At 50.4% G+C, this 23,999-nt stretch overlaps 1 protein-coding gene across 1 annotated transcript in view; it reads right to left on the reverse strand.

Annotated features, from left to right (window-relative positions):
- The window catches only part of HS6ST2 (heparan sulfate 6-O-sulfotransferase 2), a 129,185-nt gene that overhangs the window by 104,368 nt on the left and 818 nt on the right, over nt 1-23,999 (reverse strand). The window contains exon 2 of the mRNA XM_044452719.1: nt 23,496-23,997. Within this exon, the coding sequence (XP_044308654.1) occupies nt 23,496-23,997 (502 nt within the window). The remainder of the gene's footprint in view (nt 1-23,495; nt 23,998-23,999) is intronic.

Raw genomic sequence — 23,999 nt, forward strand, 5'->3', positions numbered from 1 at the left:
GTGGCTTGCAGGATCCTTTCCCTCGCCATCTGCTCCTCACAACAGCCCTCTGAGGCAGGCTAGGCTAAGAGGCAGAGATGGGCCCAAAGCCAGCTCCATGGCCAGGAGGAGACCAGAAATGGCCCCAGCACTGCAAACATGACACCACACGGTTTCTCAGCATGCTTCTCAGAAGCAGCAGAAAGGGAAGGGCAGAGACACAGAGAAAACTGTAGGAACGGAGCGACTGTAGGAACGGAGAATGTCATTTGTCCTGCCATTTTCAGCAGACCAGCCTAATCCACAGTTCCCAGACACAGACCAGAACCCGGTGATCCTTCAGCTTGTGGCCTCCACATCCTGCAATTCAGTGCTCAGCTCAAAACATGCAAACAAACTGTGCTTTTGTGAGCTATTCGCATACCAAAATGCTTACATGAGGACAGTTGCATATTTCAAAAAATGCAATTTTCATCATGAATTTGAATTTGTAGCTGGACAGGGAAATTGGATGGAACGAGCTTGTGAAGGAAAGTATGCAAAACTGGGGCGGGTCGTGCAACAAGGCACTGAATCTTCAAGGATCCCTTTCCACTGGGACTTGTCTTCCCAAGAATCCCCAGACACAGGCCTTCCCATAGGTTTATATTCATCTTATTTAATTTCAAGGGTATTTCTGTTCCCCACTCCTTTCCCCTTTTTTTGTAGAGCACCCAATTCCCCAACTCACCGCCCTGAGATAACTATTGTGAAAAACACCCCGTGGATCATGAGGGACCGCGTTCTGCAGGGTGTGCAAAACCCTAAGACTACTGAAGTCAGTTCAGCTCACATGCTCAAGAGGAGGCTGAGTGTGTGGCCCCAGAGAGGCACCAATCCCCTCTGTTCTCTCTGGATCAGGTTCCCCAGAATCCCACGGGGTCCACGGCCTGCACTTGCAGCAACTGGACAAATCATGTGCATACGTGAAGGGAAGCGGCACATTTTAAAAATGTCTATTTGCTGCTGACAAAAGGCACAGAAGCACGCAGCTCCATCTTCTCGCAGATGTTGGAAAAGGAAACGGGAATGATTGTCATATCAGAGAACAATCCTTGAGGCTCCATGAGCCAAACTGTCCTGCACCCATCTCATTTCGAGAAGGTGACAAACGATGAAGGAACAGAACCTGTTCAGAAATTAGCGTGAAAAAGAAGCTCTGGGCAACAGGGTGGAAGGCCCTTCCTAGCTTTTAAAAAAGACCTACCTTATGAAATGGCAACAAGGGGAGAACAAACAGCAAAAGACGCATGACGGTAAATGTCAGGATATTCTGTTTTAATCTGATTGCATGGGTATCGGATTGTTTTTACAAGTTGCTCTGGAGTCATTTTGGGGGGGAAAGGCCTGTCAATTTGATGACTATAAAAACTAAACCATGAACCTGGACAGATGCCCTCCCCCTTTGGGTTGGTAATTTCAGTCTACCGTACATTCACAAACGCTTGGCGGCAGGAGTGCAGAAATATTCAGCACCCAGGAGCAGTGTTTATCGCGCCAGGAAGCCCTGTGACTAAAGCGATGCCTCTAAGCCTTTCTTTTGCTCACTTACTGATCATCTGCATCCATAGTTCATCAGCGCATGTGTTCGACAAACTAGATACCATCTCTACAACACGGTGCTTTCATTTTTTCCCTGGCATCCTCCAACCTCACGCATTGGCTAGATCAGGGCCGGGGTTAAAGCAGAACCTAAGAACACAATCCTATGCAGGTTCAAGCAAAACGGCCTACAACCGCCAGCCTGCCCCCAGATCACTCACGTGAGACCGAAATGATGCTTTTGCTGCCCCCCAAAACTATACCATGCATGTTAAAAACAAATGGTCATGAGCAAAGATTTCAGTCACCTGTAGCACAGGTATCCTTTCCACGTGCAGCCCGGTTTAAAAAAAGCTAATCTTGCAGCACCTATAAACTTGTTTATGTCATCAGCAATTTATTAGGGGTTTTTTTCATTTTCCAGCAGCATATAGGAGCTTTCCCCACTCTGCCCATCCCTCCCCATTAGGTCTCCCTCTCCTCTCTTCGTAGCATTGGAAAACTAAAAGGTTTTATGCATGGAAGTAAAAACATTAAGCAAAAATTGGATCAATGAACACTTACACAGAGAATACCAAAAGCAATTTTTTTAAAAGCGAGGGTTGCATCATGCACGCAACTTTGCTGCTGTGTGCTGTTTGTCTGGAAGGGAATATTACTCTGCACGTACTTTGAGAAAACTTCCCCCTTTAACTGATATTGATTTTCTTCAAGTAATTACCTTTTCATGGGCAGCTAAGGTCAACAGAGCTTGGATTCAGCCGTGTCTACTTGGGGTTAAATTTGCTTTCCCGTGTTAACAACCCTGCTATCATCCTTAGGATACCCACATGTGCAGGAGACAGAAAGAGGGAGAAAGGTACCCTGTAAAAGATGCTCAGAGGCTGAGGTGCATAGTTTGGGAGTGCCCTTAAGACCCAGCACTGTCAAGAAAGGCTCAGGGTATTTTTAAATCAGCTTATTTTTGTCTTTATTATAGTTTTCGCCCTCCCCTGCCCCACCCACCAATTTATTTTTGCCAAGAAGCAAAGGTGTGCCAGAGCACCTGAGTCCCAGCCCAGTCTTTTAACTACTCCAGGCTTAAATTCCTGCAGTGCACTGTACTGAACAGGAAGACAAAATATGGGACAGACTGACTCCACTGGGGAAGCCACAAACCTGAATTTAAAAGAGCTGAGCAGGGCTGCCAGGGGTAGGAACCTTTGGAGAGCTTTCATTCATGAAGTTGCTATAAGCCAGGGACAACTTGACGGACATAACAACACTGACAATCAGCTGCAGGGAATGACTTGAAGATGCTCCATAAACTTCCCCTGGTCTAAAGCAGAGCAGCAAAACTGGTAAGCCGGGCTGGCAGAGACTATGAGGTTAAACTAGCTCTGCAGTTGCTTCTCCTCTTCATTATTCCAGTCCAAATGTTAACTGCAGCTTCCTAAATGGCTCCAGGGCAGATTATCTGAAGGCCCGGCTCCCCCCACCCATTTCTGCCCACCCCAAGAGGGCATGTCAGGGCCTTTCTCGGTGCTCCTGCTAGGAGACCCCACTCTGGATATGGAATGGTCGGCTATCTGGGCCACCCAGAGAAGATCTTTTTGGTTTCCCCAGACTGGCTTATTCTCTTGCTGCTTAATTCTGCTTCCAACCGAATCCTCATGCTGTGCTTTCCTGTGTCATTTATTATGTTGCAGGCTACCCACGGAACCCTTGTTACGGCAAATACATACTGCAAAGGCGACACATCCACCCCCAAAGCACCTGCAAACACACTTGGCCTCCCGGTGCCAAATGTTTGCTTCCTCTGCATCTCTTCTCCTTGCCCTTCCTGGAAGGGCCTCGAATGACCTACAAGGACACCCTCACCCCTTCTGGTGGCATTTTGGAAGGCTGGGAAAAGCCTCGCAAAGCCGGGCCCCTGGAAGGCGATTCCCAGACCTCCCTCTGCCCTGTTCAACTGCTGTTTTGCATTGTGTGAAAGTGCATTCCTCCGACATCACTGTGTTTGCCTCTTGGAGAAGCGGCGACTCACACAATGATAACGTTGTCATCAGATGCCACAAGTCCTCATGGAAAGCGGGCAAAAAGCAGACTAGAGTTTGCAGGGGAGAGTTGCAGACAGTCAGTTCAAAAATGGCACCCAAATCCGTGACTCTGCTAAGCTTCCAAGATTGGGCAGGATCAGGCACTTCAGGCTATACAGAAGACCTGAGTGCAAAAGCACCATCTCACCCATCTTCCCCAGCAAATGGGGCTCATAGGCACACTGCCCTTGATACGGTCAGGAGCATACCGCCAACGAGGCCCAGCAGCCACTGTTCACCTTCTCCTCCATGAATCTGTCCAGTCCCTTTCAGAGCCATCCAAACTGGCCGCCATCATGACACTGGATCGCACGCCCGTGGGCACAAGCTTCCGGATGTGCCAAATGCATCTCGCACTCCCTCCAAAAGCTCCACATTCTTGTCCGACCAGCTGCCCCTGCCAGACGCCAGGCCTTCGCCCCAGACCCTGCTGCTTCCTCCCGGATGCTCCCAGGAGACCGGACCATATGCTAAGCTCTGCAGGTATCCGTCCCTGGGACAGAGCACAATTCTCAAGGAAAGCAGCTTTTTCCAGAGCCGATGCAGCTCGAATCTTTCCAGAGGTGCCGGCTAATGCCCTACACAAAATCTGCATCATTCAGGACTCAAAAAATATTTCGAATTCCTCAGGGCCCATGTCCACTTTTTAGAGGAACCAGCACCAAGCACCTTCTGTGTCACTTTGTTACTGCTGCTGCCAACTCAAGGCTGAGTAAATGTTTCACATTCTTCGGCCTCGGATTTCAAACCACCTCAGACACCGGCTGCCTGAGCCGATCCATATTCATCATTCCTGAGCATAAACACCCTTAAATGCGTCAAAGTAGCTTTGTGTGTACAAAAGGGACACCCCACACACACCAGCATCCTTCCCAAAGAAAAAGACAAACAGCTGTGGCATGATTGCGGTTGCACTTTAACCATTTCTTAAAAGAGAGAGAGGGAGGGAGGCGGCGGCACCCTTTTTGTTTTATAATTTACTGATTTATGCAAAACGGTTGTTTGGAATTTTTACAATGGCTTTCAGCTGTGCTGCCTCAAATCTCTCTCTCTCTCTCTCTCATTCTCTCTCTCTCTCTCTCTCTCTCACACACACACACACACACACCCCCATCAGACTGTAGTTTCACAGAGGTTTGTTCTGAAGCAGCCTTCCCAAGCAACATGGGACAGCAGTGGGCCAGGAGTTTATGGGGGTTGGCATCCAATGCATCTGGAGAGTTGAGGAAAGCTTGTGGAAGCATCTCCCAGAAAGTCAAAAAGAGGCGACTCTGAATCAAGGGGAATGGGGTGCGGGGGTGGGGAAGCTGCATGATTTGCAAGCAGCTTTTCTGGCAACACACCTGATCCCACCTGCTTCTACTTCACAGGTATTCCAAGATAAACACATTCTATCCAATTTACCCACCAGTCAGCATTAAAACAATGAAAATCCCATTTCCACACAACTTTCCCTAATATACATTCCCCTAATATACAAAATTGCCTCCAGTTTTTCAGTTGGGCATTTTATTCCAAGGTTCTGCTTCAAAAATATTGAACCAGCCAACAGACCAAAGCTTTCTTTGACCAGTCAGACACCCAATCCTAGGTAGCCCCTGCAACCTCACAAAGCGACCCGTGACAAGTCCCCTCACCCTGGACTGCCGCTTTCTGCAGAGGCACCACTGGCCCTGAGCAGGGAGCTGGCATGTGCGGGGGGGGGGCCGCGGGGGCCTGCCTGAGGGCCTCCAGTGCTGATCTCCCTTTCACAGGGGAATCCCTTTAAAACACGGAACTTGGCAGACTGCTTGCAATCCAAAGTGCCGATCGCAGGATGGATTCCCCCCATCCTGCCTCCGCCTTGTCCCTGCCTTCAGTGGGCTCACCCTCAGCTTTCCAAGGCCCGGCCTCTTGCCCTTGCGATGACCATAGAAACCGCCCACTAATGGACAAACATCTCTGCGCCACCTTTTGAAGGCAGTCTGGCTGGGAAAGGAGGCATCTTCAGAGTCTCCCCTTTCCAGCAGATTTTGTGGACAAAGAGCAGTGGCAGAATCTTACGAATAACCCAACCCAACTGCTATTTATTTCCGCTGTTTGCAGCCTGAAGTCCTAGCAAAATAACCAGCGGGTGGAAGGCACTGAATGTCTTCCAGTCCAGAGGTCAAGTTTTAGAAACATAGAAACAGAACAAGTCAGAAGGGGCTTGCAGGGCCATCTAGTCTGACCCCCGGCTCCAGCCGGCTCCGCTCCCATCGTTGGAAGGCGGAGACACTCTTGACAGTGGAATTGCAGGGGTGGGCAAGACCAGAGACAAATATCCAACAGCCAATATCCCCCCAACAGCAAAATGTGTTCACTTCAAGTTCTCCACTTCCCAACGAAGCCTGAGGAAAGACATTTCATGCTTCCGGGGGGGGGGGGGGAATCTACAAAAACCATGAAAACGGCAAAGGACTGAGACTCAGGAGAAACTGGCTGTGGCCATCTGGATTAGGACCTCAAATGGCCGGACCTGCTCTGCAGGCCAAGGGTGTGCATTCCAGATACAGTCCAAGAACACAGAGGCTAAAAAAGTATCAACAACAAAACTTAGAACTATTTTAGATACAGAGATGCCACAATCCACCACAGAAGCACGGCCTGGCAGCTGAATGACGATCGCCCACAAATTAACGGTCAACGGTGACAGATGAAAACACCTACAAGTACAGATGTGTGTGTGTGTGGGGGGGGGGCTTTCAATGTCATTCCAAGCATGCAGGTGTCCGGAGCAGGGTGCCTTATTCTCCAGTCTCAAGGAGAATCTCAATTCTCCCCCCACCCAGCTCAGAGCGGGGGGGGGGGGGGTTATCTGGTAAACCCATCATCAGCTTCTGCAGAACCTGGTGGGCCGAGGATGAGACTTTACAGGCTTCCTTGGAAGCAGAAGCACCCCTCCAAAGCAGTCCTCATTGCTTCCATGCCACAGGTGCTGGCAGCTGCAGCCCTTGAAGAGCCAGGCAGGACCACAGAGGGGTGGAGTCCAGACCGTACCAGCATTTGGGAGACCTCTGCACCTTGCTGAGACAACTGCTCTTCTTGGGGGCACTCCCGCCTGCGTGGACCTGTCCAAGGTCCTTCAAGTCTGCATTGCCTCCCCTAATGCTGTTAACAATCATGGCCGTTCCACGCCAGACCTGAGCAAGGCCTCCCAGGCCCTAGCGCCACCCCAACCTAGTCTCCCCAAGTGCCCCAGCTTGAGCTGCGATAGGACACAGAGTCAAAAGTGGAGGAGGGCCAACAGGCACAGTCCCCAGCCCCCTCCATGTCCTGGATGCACTTCTGAAAGGAGCTGTTTGGACACCCTTCTGCACACTTTCAGTGGAACATGTAGGGAGGTTCAGTGGTTTGTCTGAGCGCTGACATGGGACTCAGGTAACCATTCGGACAGGACACTCACTGGGGGACTTTGGGGCAGCCGCTGATTCTCAGACCCACCCGCCTCGCAGGGTTGGTGTGAGGATAAAGTGAACAGCAGGATTGCAGAGCCCATCTGGCAAGAGCAAAATGGGTAAGATATAAATGTAATAACCAACAAATGCATGTAAAGAGAACTATGCTCCAGATGGCTGGGACAACCCCCCCCCAAACAAAAAACCTTTAACACAAGATTCGGGAGCCACAGGGGTGCTTTCTGCCTCGAGTCCTTTTGCGTACCAAAAATAAACTGCAAATGGTTAACTGGCTGAAACTGGGGGACACTGTTTACTCCCAGCAACAACGCCCTAGAAAGGCGACACTATAGGTCTCCTCCTCCATAGATTCTGCAGTCAAAGGTGTATGGGGGCGGGGGGGGGTGCAGCTCCCAGTAATCCAGTAGCAGATTGACTGAGAATTTAAAGTGTCTTCTAGTAGGGAGTTTGGGAATGGTATTGAGTTTCTTCTGCGCTGCATGACCAGGACCAGGACCAGGACCAGGAGGGAGTTTAATGCCACAAGATCAGCTCCTTCAACTAAACAAATACCATGAGGTCAAATCTATAGCATGCCTCCTTCAGAGCCAGAGGCCAAAAAGGTAATGCAATCTGAACCGTATCCCAGATCTCTCCGGAAACCTGCGCCTCAAACTGGCTCGCTAATGGGTTTCCAGAGCTCTTTGGTGGAGGCCCCCAACTGCTCCATTCTTATTAAAAATAGGTCAATCCCATGCGATCCGGAGGGACACCACTGTATGGGTCCTGGCCCTGACAAGAGCCAGCACGCGGCAAGAGCGATCCAACAATTAGCACCGGCCTCTTAAAATTCAAGCCAACATCTGCATCCCGCATACAAAGACAGAAGGAAAGTCCTTTGTACATCAACTAAATATGAAACTGCCAAAATAAAATGTCATCCATTGGTAAAGATTGGAAGAAGTGTGACTATATTGTATACTGTTAAATGGCAGAGAAATCCAAGCCATCTGACTGGAGAGTATAAAGGGGGCCAGGAATCTTATTGATATGAATTTCAGTTACTAGATTATTCAAGTTTCTATGTGATTAAAAGCAATTGTGTGCCGACAAATCACATCCTTTGTTTTCTTTCCTTTTGAGGGGTGCACACGTTTTGGAGCAGTTTGCACTGCAGGGCGGAGATTCCCTTCTGCCTGGGATCACCCAAGAAAAGCAGTTGTCTCAGCAACACGCAGAGGCCTCGCAAAGACTGGCAGGTCTAGAAAGAGGCACACACCTCTTAAGACAGACCTTGCTTTTTAAGACAGAGTTTTCACTTGTACTCTTATTTAAAATAGAAGATTTTAACGAGATCAGCTGTCTGATTTAGCACAAGGCCTTTGGAAGGGCCTTAAAAATCAGTAAATCTAATGGATCAATTGATGAAATGTTAATGCCAAGGGGCATGAACAAGCAAGGTCAACGAAGGGAGCCCTGGACATAAATATGATGTTGTCAGAATTAGACAGAAATTTTAAATACACATAAAGCAAATATCATTCTCAGGCATGCACAAGAACCAAAAATGCCAGGCCCATTTAAAACTTTCGCTGACTGTCCCTTACTGGGATAGTTTAACAATAAGACAAAATAGAATACAATGCAGTATCCAATGACAGGGGTCATGACCCCGAGCCATGTAAAGCTGCACCTGTTCCCTTACTCAGTGCTTCTTTGTCATTTAAAATGTCTAGCACCTGCTAACTCCCTGGCAGTCATGTTTACTCAGGAACAGACCACTGTGCTCCAGAAATGCTGCCCCAAAAAAAGCATTGCAAACAAGTAAAAAAGGCCCTTTTCCCCTCCTAGAGAAGCTTTATTTGGGGTTTTAAAAAGTGCTCTCACATTCACTCCATCCACTGGCTCACCCCCAAATGAAGCTCAGACTGCCTCTTCTTAGCCCCCTTTCCCGTCCTGCACCAGCAAGCAATGAAAAGGCAACGATGCTCCATGTTAGAGACATCCTGGCATCTCAGAGAAAGGGAACAGGTGGCAACTGGCAACACCAGCAGACGGCCGGGTTGCCTGGCCAGGTGTGCAGATACCGCCCTGCGCTCCGCTTCCCTCGCGAATGGGGAGGGGAAGCGCACCCGCACCCACTCCTGGGCCCGCCTTTGCTTTGCTCCTCCCGCCCCCCAGCGCCCCCTCCCGTTGCACCACACCCATGGATACAGGAGTAATGCCAAGAGGCCTTGCCAGCTGAGGCGCTGGCGACAACCTCGAAAGCCCCAGACGGCTCGGGCCCCGGGTACCCGACGGAGCACCTCCTTCCCGATGTGCCCGCCCGCCCCTTGAGCTCTGGGGCAGAGGCCCTGCTCTGATGGAGATTAGGAGGGGGACCGCCCAGAGAGGGGCCTTGTCTGTGGTGGCGTCCTGATTGCGGAATGCGCTCCCCAGATAATGAAACCTTTTTATTTTCCCAATGTTTTAAATGTGGGTTTTTATTGTTGATTGGTTAAGATTGCCTAGGATGCTGTGTTTATTCTATTTTGCCTTATTGTTAAACCATCCCAAGACCATAACTAAGTAACTCAGGAGCTGCTCAGAGGGTAGGGTGAAAGAGCGAAGAAGAGCATCACAGCCTGCATGGAAGAGGGCTATTCACTTGAGGAGAACGGCTGGTGATGAAGGGTCCCCTGGAAGTTGACCTGGAAATGCTCAGAGTCCAGACTGGTCTTACTTCTGTTCCAAAGCAATGAAAAAAACCTGCTTTGCTGCAAACCTGGGTGCCTCACGCTCATTCTGCACACCCGGCCTCACCTGGAAATCCACCTGGGTATGATGCTTCCGCCGACACCCCTTGCCCTACAACTCTCACTTTCAAAGGAAAGGGGAAATGTTTAACCCACGAATGGAGTCGTTTCCCCCCCGCAACACCCCCCCCACGGCATCTTAACGTTGCCATTTCCATGTGAAGCCGCAGCCATCTCCACGCGTTAATTTGAGCGGCTGCTGCGGCGAAGGGCTGCTTTTATTATTACCGTTGCTGGAGAAACCTGAATTAACACAATGGATGGCACACCAGAACCTCATCCACTGGATGTAAATCAATGCACTGCACATTTAAATTGCTGCGCTTTCTTTCAGGAAAGTACATCGGAGTGATTCATTAGCACTGTGCAGTTCACAAGAAACAGAGCAATTCTCTCCGGCACGCTGGAGCATCTCTGGTAGTCAAATTTAAAAAGCAATCAGGTCTTCTAAATATCTTCCTTTTGCAGCCATTTACATCAGCCAAGAACATGGTTTTTGACAATTCCGATTTAAATGAATGAGGGGCAAATTAACCTCAGCTAATACTTGCCAGAATCAAAATCAGCACAGCAAAACTTCCACACCACCTCTATTTTATTTATCTAAAACCGCACCCATTATTCTCCTGAGTTCAAATGATATTTGATAATTTAATATAACACACTGCCAAGTTCAGAACAAATCGCAAGCTATAAATATGAATCTCCCCCACAGCTTAGATGTATTTCAGTTCTGTTGTGAGCAATCATTTATAGCACCATTTTAAAATTTATAATATCCCCGAAAAGCAAAAAGAACGTTGCTTGATGTTCAGAAAAACTGCTTTAGCCGAGCGCTCGAATGCTTTGCTTATGTGTGGAAATCATCTGCTGCTAAATGAGGACTGGCACGAATGACAGATCGGATGAAACGAAACATAGTGAAGAATTTGCGCTGGCTTGGAGCAGCCAACGAATTCCAGCCACGAATTTTCCCAGGAAGAGCCACTTTCACCTGCATATATCCAGAGCGTTCCCCCACTTCCTGGTTCTCCTTCTGTGGCTTTGGGATGCCTTCTATTGTTCATTCCGCAGCCAGAATCTGGAATGGGGATGATCCCAAACCCAGCATACCTCTGGTGTACTTCAGGAACTGTCCCATGCATGCTTAGACCCCAAAAAGCCACCCAACTCCCATGATGGTCACCACACGTAACATGAGAAATGCCAAGCTGCGGATTTTTGCCTATGGGGCTCTCTCGGACCTCGATGACCTCAAAAGGTTTACTAAGAGCGAACGAGCAACATGGCGACAAGAGGAAAGGCCGGCTGCACCTGGCCACAGGTCTGAGTGGTGCATCTCCCCCACCCCCGGAGGCCAGCCAAGACCTCGCGCACCCGGGGGCAAGGTGCAGGGACACCCCTTCTTGCCTCTCCCCAGAGAAGAGGACTGGGACACCCACTGGTTCTATCACGGGAGGGAAGAGACACCATTCCTGGGCCAACTGAAGGGTCCGTCCTGGCAGCTGTTACCATGGGAGGGGTGGAGAGAGATTCCCTACTGCAGGCACAACCGTACCTTGTCCCAGAGCTGCAGGAAGAACTTTCTCTGGCCTTCATCCTCCTCCTCCTCTTCACTGGAGTGGAGGGAGGCACAGCCAAGCGTCTCGTTTTTTGCTTGGTGCAGCCAAATCAAGCAAGCACTGTTATTTATTTGGTATTTATTTATTACAAGCATTTCTATCCTGTCCTTTCGCAGAAGCACTCAGGACAGCTTACATATTATATAATAATTATAAAGTACAATATTACAACTACAATTATTAAAACATTTAAAATTGAACATATAAGCAAAAAAAAAGGAAAACAAAATAGGAAGTGTGACTGTGAAACAAAAAGAGACAAAAAATCTTAAAATATCTAGAACCCTTAAATGTTAAAATGATGGTTAAATAAAAAGGTCTTAACCTGGCACCGGAAGGAGCATAACATCGGTTCCAGGTGGACCTCTCTGGGGAGAGCATTCCATAGTCTGGGCCCCTGTGTGGAGAAGGCCCTCCTCTGGGTAGACACCCTCCGTACTTCCTTCAAGGAGGGTTCCGGGAGCAAGGCCTCCCCCATCGACCTTAAGGGAGTGCAAAATGTTACTCACAGCTCATTTGCCTACATTGGTTTACTCAGCAAACAAAAAAGATGACCTGGGAAGAATGCAGATCTTCTGTCCCCACCAGCTGCAACTCAGCACCCCGGAAAACTATTTCATCGACTCAGCAAATATCAGCTCTATCTGTACGACTCTGAAGTAGCTCGCCATCCCGCTTCACATACAGATTTGCAACATGCAACTTCAAGGCACAACTGCTGCGACAGCATGTGGATGCTGGGGCCTGGGCGTTTTCTCACAACCACACACGTTCACACAAAGGCACGTGGGCCTCGTGGGCGGGCACGGCTAGAACGAAACTGGTCTAGAAAACGGGGTTCCGGCAATGAGTGCCATGAAGGAGGCACTCTGCAAAACACAGCAGGAAATTGGGTTCAGCAGAATCCGGACCGCCGTACCCAGAGCAGCACCCCATAATGGGCAGCTTCCATGAGTAGAATTCTTCAAGGAAGGCTCATTGCAACTGAGATCCATTGCTGTAAAGCCTGTGACATACACGGCACCCCGAAGCCGAGAGCAGGACTTCCAGGATCAGAGGATCCTGCTGGGGAGCATGGGCACAAGGGCACAAGTCCCCTCACAGGCATTTGGTTGCCAGTGTGGGAACAGAAGCCGGGACTGGACCAGCCTGCGGCCCAGTTCATCAGGGCTCATCTGTTCTTAAGGCGGGAGGTTGCCAGTCTCCAGCTCTGGGCCTTTGCAACAACGGAAGGCAAGAGGAGAAGGGACGGCAGAGGGCGAGGGGGCTGGATGGGGTCACGGGGCTGGTGGGAGTGGGCTTGGGTGGACTCCGAGGGCTGGGGGGGGACAGGAGAGCCTGGAGGAAGGCTGGCCGTGGGGTTGCGAAGAGTTGGACGCGACTCTGCAACTGAACTACAGCAACAACAAGCCATGTGCTTCCAGATGCGATTCAGTGGGCTGCACTTCACTGTCAAAGCCCAGGTGCAGCTTGGCTGCCCGTAACATGAGCCTGCCCCAAGCGTTCTCAGAGGCCCTTCCGCAGGTCCCCACCTTCTGAAGCCCTTCTCCAGTCTCGCTGGGCTCGCTTCCCTCCCACCTCTGGGAAAGTCTATTCTCCTTCTCTCTCTCTAACCTGCCCTGCCATTCCTCGTTTGCTCGCACGGATCATTCCAGGGCCGCCATTCCAAGCTCTGACTGCACTCCGGTCGTTTTGTCAGTGCCTGGAACTGAGCGTGCCAGGTCAGATCATGTCAGCGTGGCCTACCCGAAACGCCTGGGCAAAGCCCTGCAGCTTTTCCTTCGCTGCCTCTTCGCCTGCTTGCTTTGTTCTAGACAGGAGATGCTGCGAAGGGGCACACCCAAGCCACAGTCCACAGCTGCCGGGGCCTCTCTGGTGGTGCACGCACACAGACACAATGCACCCAAGGAGCGGCCCCGGTTGGGTGTGCGGACATGGAGCGGCCGCTGCAGCATCTTCTGGGGAGAGTGTGCTGTGCCTGCAGAGCTGTCATTCTGCCCACAGCTTGTTCATCCGCTCTATTGTTGCTGCAGATTCGGTCTCTTGCCTCCCTTCCCCCCACCACATCCATGGGATTCGTGTGCATTATCGATGGAGGAGGTCTATTAAAATGACATCTACCGCAAGGATGAGAAAATGCACATGACAACTGAAGTAGCTTTTAAAGGCAGCGGCGCTTATGCGCCCCATCACAGCTGTCAAAAGTTAGAGCAACCGTGAGTGCCTTGAGTGCGCGGAAAATCCATCTTCAGTTCCACGCACAGACATCCCTCCACCCAGAACCCAGGAGGGCCCCAAGACGCCCGGCAGGTGCGGAATCACAAGCTGCCCCCTCCCCTGGTGTCAGAGCCCGGCGGGGTCTCGGGATCGGCAAGAAAGATGCTCCTCCTTCCGGGGACACGGATGCAAAAGGCAGCGTGGCTCTCCCTGCACACGCCTGCAGGTCCAGGCCCAGACCCGGAGGGAGTCGTTCCCTCGCAGCTTAACCTGCCTCGCAGGGTTGTTGTTACAAGAGCCTCGTAAGCTGCACTGAGCTCCTTGAAAGAAGGAGAAAGTGGGATAGGAAGGCAACAGAAACGGGGAAAGAGCTGTGCTTAGTCAGGCCAAGTCCATCTCGTCCAATCGTTGGTTCACACCATAGCCAGACCGGCTGCTCACAGGAAACCCACAGGTAGGACGTGAGTGCAACAGCGCCCTCTCACCCATGTTCCCCAGCAATGGGGAGACCCAGGCACACCTTTAAGGTAGCCCTCAGGCTGGGAGCCACTGAGAGCCACCTTCTCCAGGAATTTGGCCAAATCTCCTGTGAAGAATCCAGTTTAGTGGCCATCGCTGATTCTCAATTCTTAGCAAGTGTGAGAACTGCAGCTGAGACTATGTCACTGCCCAAGGTTCCCGCCAAGAGGGAGCAACTGCTAAATTTCCCCCTCCATTTCCATTCTCCGCCTCATTTCCACTTGTGTCTGCTGTTGGGATGATGTGCAGATGGTGTCACGAGATGGGAGAAGCACTCGTCTAGCTTGAGCTCTGGCTATACCTCGTATAGAGAGGTATTACTGCCACTCTATACGACTCTGATGCACCTGCAACTGGAGTATTGTGCTCAGTTCTGGGCCCCTCGTTACAGGAAGGCTATAGCCAGGTTGGAGTCAGTGCAGCAAAGGGCCACAAGGTTGGTGGCCGGTTTGCAGGGGATGCCATATGAGGCGAGACTGAGGGAACTGGGTCTCTTCAGCCTGGAGAAGAGGAGACTCAGAGGGGATCTGTTGGTGACATACAGGTACGTGAGGGGGTGTCACATGGAGGTGGGTAGAGACCTGTTCTCCCCTGCAGAGGAAGGCAGAACGCGCTCCAACGGAACCAAGCCCAGGGAGCCAAGGCTCCGTTTGGATGCCAGGAAGCACTTGGACCCTGAGGGTGTGGAATGGGCTTCCACGGGAGGTCGTTGAGGCCCCATTGGTGAAGGTGTTCAAGGATAAGCTGGACATGCACATGGTGGGCATGTCGTGAGCGGAGCCAGCTAGAGCTGGGGGTCAGACTAGATGGTCTGGGAGGTCCCTTCTGACTCATTCTGTTTCTATGTTAAGCCCAGCCTTCCCTGAGCAGATGTGTCAGAACTGCAGTTCCCATAATGCCCAGCCAGCATGGGCTTAGAATAGCTATTTATTTGAATGTTTCTATTCCATTCACACTAGCCACATGGCTCTCCGAATGGTTTACAGTAAAAACTAATAAAAATCAAATGCAATAAAACAGTACAACATAACATACATGCTATCACAGAAACTCTAACACACCAGTGCTGAGCCAGCATAAAATACAGAATTGGATGAACAATAAACAACAACCAGTCCGCAGCAACCCAACGACAGCCACTTTCTGAGCAAAAGGTTTCGCTACCATTTAACCTCCCCTGACTCTGATTTTGCACCGTCTGCACGGCCTGGACGACCGAAGATCATTAGGGCCGAGTCGCAGGTGTTTTTAAGGAATATTTGGTCGAAGCGCTAAAAAAGCGTGAAGGAGCCTGTGCTACGTGGGGAGCTCCCACTTGGGACACTGTCCAGTTCTGGCTGTATTGGTTCCCCACCAGGGCCCTCCTCACTGTTGGCAAAATGAACCCTGGATTTATTGCCTACGCCCCGACCTATGCAGAGCCTTCCGTGGGGTGGCCCCGCTGCTGTGAAACTCGCCGCCTTGGGCGACCAGGCTGCGCTGCTTTCAGTGCCTGCTAAAGACAATCCTTCAGCAGAAAGTTGCCGACTGGCCATGGCCTTTGTGTTATTTTGCTTTTAATTGTTTTAAATGTTTGCTTTCGTTCTTCTAGTTAACCTCACACAATTTGTTGATCTGGAATCTTTTTTGAAGCAGAGCACTATAAAAATCACATAAAGAATAAAGGATAACAACAGTAAATAGGCCCTTCTCCAGAAGGATTAGCTGAAGCTGGAAATGCCCTCAATTGCCTGACACGCATGCCCAGAATTAAAAGCAAGGCAAAACAAGCGAAAACCCAACACACTGCTTTCTACTCCCTTTGCCAAAACCTTTGTGGTTCCTGCAATCCAAGCACCCAAGAAAATCAGAGTTCCTCCCTCACCCATTCTCCCATAATAAACCCCCAGGTGATCGTTGGTGCTTCAGGCATCCGGAGAAAGCTGTGCAGCGAAGATCTGCTCCAAAATGGGAACTGCCTAGTCCTTCACTCTGAAGGGTTTGGAAGCAGATACCGGCAATACCTGCTTTTCCACCGTCCCAAAACAGAGGAACAGGAAGAATTCACATTCCCACCGCAACCCCCAAAGCAGTTTTCAAAACATGATGAAGGGGGGCACGCCAGCACAGCTCTTCTTATGCGCTTACCCACACCTCCTTTCGCAATGGTGCCTCATAGATTTAGGGTACATACTAACCTTACCCTTCTTCCAAGGAGCTCAAGCCTGGATTCTGGGGTGGCGTCCCCCCACTTTTACTCTCATACCCACTTTGTGAGGCAAACAAGGCTCCGAGACATTGGCCTGCTTAACATATAACATGGACCCAGGATTTAGCCCATGGGTTCTTGAATTCTGAATACTGACATGTGAATGTGGCCATGCTAACCAACCATGGTTTACCATGAACAACCCAGCAATAGAATTCATACTGGGTTGTCCATTCTAGGCTGCTCAAACCATGGGTTGTTATGTATCAACTGTGGGTTGTTTCAGGAGCATCAGTGGTAAAACCAGCCAACCAACCAGTGCTCAGCTCCACAAAGGCATCTGGGATAAGGGAGGGAGCAGGAAAATAACCCAGATACTGAGGAAACAAACTATAGTTTGCTCAAGGATTTGCCAGACAAACCTTTGATAACTTAAGGATTAAATAACCCAAGAGCTACCATTATGCAAAGCGACAGGCCAAAGCACACCCAATGAACTTCATGGCTGAACGAAAATTTGAACCAAGGGCCAACCAGTCTATTATGTTAGTCACTATACCACAGTGCCATGGGAGAGGAGACCTTCTGGGCGAAGGCAGCTTGCTTATGGACTGTCCCCATGGGGAAGCTCCTCAGCACCCCTTCGCCAACTTTGGGGCACCAGTTAAAAAATATTTTTGTTTTCCCAAGTATTTTGATTTGGTTTTGAAGATTCATGTTTTTTTAACTGCAGCTTTTAACTGGCATTTTTATGCAGGGCTGGGGGGTTATAGTTTTTGTTCTGCTTTAATTGCACTTTGTTTTCTGTTGAGAACCACTCTGGGATCATTTGACTAAAGAATGGGATAAAATCATGTCCAATAAACAAACCATTTAAGACTGATGAAAAGGAGGGTCAGCAGAAACCAGACTGAGAAATCCAGTGGAAACACATTCCTGCAGGAATACTTACGCTACCATTTTAATTGAGATTCAAACCTGGTTAACTATCATAGCTGAGTCGAGCAAGTTACCCCCAGGAGTTGCCAAAAATGGGGAGGGAACATTTTTCAGCAAAACTCTGTCTGCTCAGAATCACCCTCACTGGGACACATCAAGAGAGACCAGTGCCAAAGAGTTTTGACGTGTGTGGCAAAGAGGAGCCCACAGTTCTCTTTTAAATAAAGAGTATAGTATCTTTATAAAGAGTATAGTATCCCTCCTATAATAGATTGTTTTTCAATGGAGTTTGGAGTGGCCACAGCACAGAACTGTGAAGAAAATTAGATGGGAGAAGATATTTTCCAAGGGCCACCCAGTGAGCTATTTAGCTCTGGAGGAATCTGAAGCCGAATTTCAACACCCAGGCAAAAGCCGATTCCAGAGCTTTAAGAACAAGCCTTCCTTCCCCCAGTTAGGGAGCGAGCTCCTTCTACGGCATGAGCCCGCTGCCATGCGTTATCGTGTTATAATGATGCTCTCTGGTAAAGGACTCTGCTGCTCCACCTGACCTCGTATTATTTACCCTCCCTGACAAGCGACTGGCCTGGGATCAAGCCAAGAGCCTCTCTGGACCTACTTTCTAAGACCCTCGTGAAGGGGAGATGCCGGGCACTGCAGCATCAGTACAGGATGCGGGCCGCTCCAAGAGACAGGTTCGAGCAGGGCTAACGAGACACCTGCTTCTGTTGGAAGCGGCACTTTGCTTCATGCAGAAGCCAAACTGCAAAAACAGTTGGCCGGCCAACAAACACCTGGCAAAACTGTAGCCTCCCACGGATTACCATCCCAAAACCCAGCTCCTGGTGCTCTTGGCACTTTGAACCAAGTCTCACTTGGCCAAGGGGGGCTCTCTCCCAGGGAAAGTGCATGGAACTGCGGTTTTAGAAGGGTTTTCAGAAGAGCTGGCTACTAATATGAGAAGACAGGTGAGCCCAATTGGAAGGCGGAGATGGGGACGCTCCTGGCCCTCAGGGCCTCGTTGGGCTCCTCCTGGGCTGGGGCTCAGCCTCCCAGGAGGAATCCTTGCAGGTGCCACCAGCCTTCGGCGGGATGGTTCCTTCCAGGGTGGCTGGAGCCCCAGCTGTGTGCCAAGAAAGGCATCCCGTTCTGTGCTTCTCTCAACATGAGAGAACGGGCAGGACCCCACATTTACCAGCGGCACTAAGCCCCACGGAGGGCAGCTCAGCCTCGCTCCTGACCCACACGCCCGGCTTTATGTCTGCCTGATCCCAGCGCAGAGAACTCTGGCTAATCTCTCTCCAGCTGGTGACTGTTAAACCGACAGCACAAAGAAAATAGAAAGCACAAGTACATCTAACAGGTGTGAGGAGGAGGAGGAGGAGGAGGAGGAGGGACGCGAGCGGCGTTCACACCCCTGTTTCTTTTTTTAGCAAACACAAGCTGCAATCACAATAATTGCTTGTCATGAAGACAGCGTTTTGGGAAAAAGTGTCACCGTAGCTATTAAGCAAACTGTGCAATTATTTTATTAATTTTTTAAGGAGTGCATAGGCAGTGGAAATTTTGTCTTCGCGTGTGCGTGTTCAAAGGCTTTTTCACGGGGAGAAACTCTGCATCCAAGTTTGGCCCAACAAGGCTCTGAGTGGGCTTTTGTTTGGCCACATCATGGCTCGCAAGAGTTCCTAAAATGTTTCGCCGGCCCACACACAGATGTGTATCTCTCTAAATTCAGCCTTCCGTGGCACATTGGCTGCCAACTGGCTTTGTGTCTGCAAAACAATCTCTCCATCTGATCACTTGGGAGCCGATCTCCCTCGCCACAGGTGACCAGGAGCACAGCCATTCCCAGCCTCCACTGCATGGCACACAAGAGCACGTTAAAATGGTGAAGAACTTGAGCCACAAGCCAGTGGGGCCCATTTCAGGTCTAAGCACATCAGTCAGGCTACTCAGGAATGCCAGAAGCTGCCAGAAGCTGGCCATTTCAGCCCTAGCGCAGCACGGTCTCCTGTGACCAGCAGTGGGTCTCCAGACCTGAGGTCCCGTCACCTGCAACCCGATCCTTTAAACTGAAGCTGCAGTGGACTGGCCCAGCAACTTTCTGCAAGCAAAGCAGGGGCACTGTTTGCTGAGCTTTGCTCCCTCCCTCATGAGGCCTCAGACAAACCCATCCTCTGATACAGGAGGTGATGCATGTATTGATTGATGTACTTATTGCTTATCTATGCCACCCAACAGCCAACCTTCTACTTACAGTACTTACAGGGGCTGCCCCAGGGTTGCTCTAGCCCTCCCTCTGATAAGCACCCTCAGCCATGGGCCATGGGAGGACCCAGCCTGGGGTTCTGCAGTTGCTTTTCCCATCCCTCCAACTGGAAACTTGCAGATTCCCAGTCACGTACCTGCTTATCAACAAAGCAACGTTGGCTAAGGGAAGCATAAGTCCTGTTTTACTTGACTTTTTCCGGGTCGCACGCCTCTTTCCTTTCCCCAGAGCAGGCAAACCCAGAGTGGGAAAGCAGAGGAGTGGCTGGCACCACTGAGAAGCCTCTCCACTGGGGCCGGAGCTGCAGTGTGCTTTCATTTCTGCCTAAATATTCCACTGCAGACTTGAAAGCAGGGCTGAGGACCACAGCTAAAAGTCTCTCTTTCAACTGCATTATTTGCAACTGAAAAGAGGCTCCAAAGAAAGGGACATTCCAAAAAGGCACACAGAAGGCAGACAAAGAAAAGCTGAGCCCACGCACAGGACAAGGGGCCTCATCCTGCATGCAATGTTGCGGGCTCTGAGCCTGAGCCTTCTCTATAGATGGCGTTGTGATGTCATGTGGGAGAACAAAAATCCCAGAAAGTCAAGCATACATTTCAAATAAATCTGTGCTTTGTCTTGATGGTTCAGAGAGTGCAGGGCAGAATAAATATTAAGCTGACGCGTTGTCCATCTCTGGCAGCCACAAAGTTATCACGATGCAGCTCGTTTTGCATGTGTGCCCACGCACAAGCACATCAGTCCTTAACCAGGTCCTACCTGTTATAGGAATCACATAGAAACATTTTTGCCTCAGGTGCACGAGCTTAGTAAATGCAAATTGTAAACTATCACAAGGCAGTATTCCTTTTAAGCCATCCTGAGCCACAGTTTGGAATGCGGACAACTCTTTCCACCAAATTTCTGCTTAGCACAACTGATGCTGCTTTGGTGTTGCCACTTTCAGTGACTCCTCTTGCAAATGCTGTCCCAGAAAGTGCCAAAAGGAAAACCAAAATCCAATTTGGAAGGAAGAAATCGCTTTGCTTGTTGCAGCAAATGTTTGCAATTGCTCACATCCACGGCTTCCATGAAGGAAGGATGCTAAGAAGGATGCCTGGCTAACAGAAAGAGGTTTCATCCCAAGGATGGAACATTAAGTCTGATAACAATCTTATCGCCGTTATTTGTTTTCCGGCCCCAGGCGAAGACCTTTTTATTCAAACATTATTTTAATTGTTAATATTTATTTATTTTATTCTTTGGCCAGGGCGACTTAAATTTTATTGTTATATTGCTAAATTATATTGTTTATATTATGTTATTTATTTATGATTGTGAGCCGCCCCGAGGCTTCAGCGAATGGGGCGGCATAGAAGTCCTCTAAATAAATAAATCTTAACTAAATAAAACAATCTGAAAAGCAGCAGCAAAAGGCTTGCAAACCTGCAAATGTATCACCAGGTGGCTGATCTCCAGAAAGAATTGTCAGGCCAACAAAGGAAGTGGGATTCCCAAACAGATCCAGGCCTATTTGCATGGGGCATAAAGTAAATGAGAACTGCAAGAAGCCAAGAGACAATGGCTTCTCAGATTACCCACAAGCCTTCCGGAACCAGCACAAGGCACACTGCTCAGAAGCTGCACAACCAGGACAAACCCCGGGCTTTGTTCGAGGATCGCTGCTGAAGAGCAGCAGAATGGCCGCCGCATGTCTTTGTTCCGAGCAGCCGCTTCCAGAAGGGTCCCTGCTTGGCCTCCAGCGCTGCAGAGCCCTTCCTTCCTCCCGCTGCCCTCCACAAGATGCTCCACATTCACACGCAGCTCAGCTCTGAGAATTTGGAACACGGCACTTCCCTGGTTCACATGTGCATGTTGCACTTGTGAAGGCACTGCACACACCTGAGTGACACAGAATGTACCCTGGATAAGAAAAACTCCTGGCACATTAACTTGCTGTAGCCAAAACAGGTTTCTAGCCAAAACCAGACCATCTTTCATATCAGTGGTAAACATGCAAGGATGCTCTGGAGCCGACTCCAGGACCTTCCAGAACAAAGAACAAGCAAACAGACAAGATTTTTGAGAGAGACTCTGAGCCTCGGGAATGCTCGTGCCTTCAGTTGCCCAAAACCTGGGTCACCTGGCAATAACAGCCTTTAACTATTAAAAATTGCACTTTTGAACATTCAGCCAGAGCTGTGATTTTGCAGTCTGAACAGAAAACACAGCACAGCAAACCTCTGCCATCATTCCTGAGACAAAAAGGGCTGGATTAGCATAACCTCCCAGCTGATCCTCTGCAGACCAGCCAAGCTGAAGGAAGGGAGAACTCGAATAAGGCCAAGCCTTCAGGAGGAACAAACATTTTAGGTAAGGAAGGGGAGAGCAAGGAAGAAATGAATTTTGCATCTCGTGCTCCACGGACAAAGAAAAGGCGTTACAGTTCAAGTCTGTCACTCCCTAATATGCCAAACACTGGATATGCCATTTGGAATAAAAGTGCAAAAGGGGTGGGGGGAGACACACACGAACTTTCCAAACCCAGAGATTAGGGTGCCAGACTCTCCCCTCCCCAGTCACAGGCAGCATCAACAGAGATGGAGAGCAGTTTTTCTGAAAATAAAAATGCCTAAGGAAATGACAAAACCAGCCTGGCCTTCACACAAGGGCTCACCTAAGCCGTCCCTCTGTAACTTGCAGCCCCTTTGTCTTCCTGCTGGATGGGGTTACCTGCTAAAACCAGGCACCTGGAACCATCCTGGCTGCTGAATGCAAACAGCTGTTTGCAATAAGAGCAAATGCTTTGGGGATACAGTGGGGAAGCCCAGCTCAGAGGCACCATAGCAAGCTTAAAACAGGGAGGAAACTTGCTCAGAATGGTGCAAAATAAAATAGAAATAAAAGGATTTCCTAAATGCCCAGGACTTACAGCCTCCCAGGGCATATCTTCCAACTCACTGTGGTAAAGGAATCTCTGCAAATAAAGCGAACCTGAAAGAAGAGGCAGTTCCCCTACTTTGGCAAGTAGCTGTACATATTTGGGGAAGGAAGGTGGGGTTCCATTTTTTGGTTTAGTCTGAGTACTAGCAAATTAAGCCTGTGTTTAGGAAGAAAAAAGTATTTGGCTAAAAGACAAGCAAAATCACAGTTAAAGCAAAATATATTCCACTTTTTGGACTAATGTCAATTTCATTTCTTATAACCGAGATTAACGCATGGAAAAGGACATCCCGGATCTTATAAGTCACCTATGTACAAACGAGACCTTTGTAACGAGTTGAAATGGCAACAGCGCACGCTCAGTGAGCGCTTGAAGCGCCAGACCAAAATTTCAGAGGAGGATGCCTCGGAAATACAGGGAGGCCCTTAATGCCCCCTGCAACTGAAAGCGGGAAGTTGCGGGTGAAGAGGTCGAGTGTTCCGAGGGAGAGAAGACCCCGTAAGAAGCTCCCTCCCCCATTTTTTTTAAAGGCGACTTTCAGAGTCTTCTCAAAAATTTAATGGGTAGTTTTCGCCGTCTCAGGATTCGACCACACACGTTTCAAGGCTCCAGCCCTATGCGCCGTTTACGCTTTACTCAAAAGCAAGCGTCGCCGGTCTGAATGGGGCTTCCTTTGAGGCTGGCCCGCGCGGCTCCACCGAAACCGATTGTGACCCTTCCCCTATCCGCTGCGTTTAGGATCGGGCCCCCGCCTCTGTGGCGGAGTCCTCCTCGTTTGTGCGCTGCCCGATCCTTCCCTATCCATCTTGCGCCGCTGCCCCCCACCCCCCGCGACCGCCATGGAGAGGCTCGCCGGCCCCTCTCCGGGCAGCGCCGCGCGCAAAGCCGCAGCGCCGCGGGGAGCCCTCCGGCGCGCCGGGCGGAGATGAGGGAGAGGGGAGAGGCGCCAGCCGCGCCCGGCCTCACCTGGTAGGGCGCAGCTTGGCGTCCTTCTTGCTGTCCACGACGGACGGCACGCAGTTGGTGAGCTCGGTCCAGTCGGCGTGCAGCCCGCAGCTCCAGCCGGTGGAGAAGCGCGAGAAGAGCCAGGTCTCGCGCTTGCCCGGCCGCAGGCAGGTGCACTTCTTCTGCCCGGCCTTGCACTCGCACGGCTGCTCGAGCTGGATGTTGCGCACCAGGTGGCGCCCGAAGGTGGTGCCGCCCGTCTTCTGGATGTGCAGGAACACGATCAGGTCGTCGCCGGCGATGTGGAAGTCCACGCGGCGCAGCAGCTCGGCGGCCGAGAAGTTGAGGCGCGGCACGAAGCGCGCCGGGATCTCGTCCTCCGCGCGGTACGGGTCGGCGCCGGCCTGGCGCCCCGCCGCGGCCGCCGCGGCGCGCCCGGCCAGGCGCTCCCGCAGCCGGCACTCGCTGCCCGGGCACACGTACTGCAGCACCAGCCCGCCGAAGAGCAGCAGCATCAGCAGCGCC

Source organism: Varanus komodoensis, unplaced genomic scaffold (assembly GCF_004798865.1).
Source record: "Varanus komodoensis strain SLA01 unplaced genomic scaffold, ASM479886v1 scaffold74, whole genome shotgun sequence".
Classification (NCBI taxonomy): domain Eukaryota; kingdom Metazoa; phylum Chordata; class Lepidosauria; order Squamata; family Varanidae; genus Varanus; species Varanus komodoensis.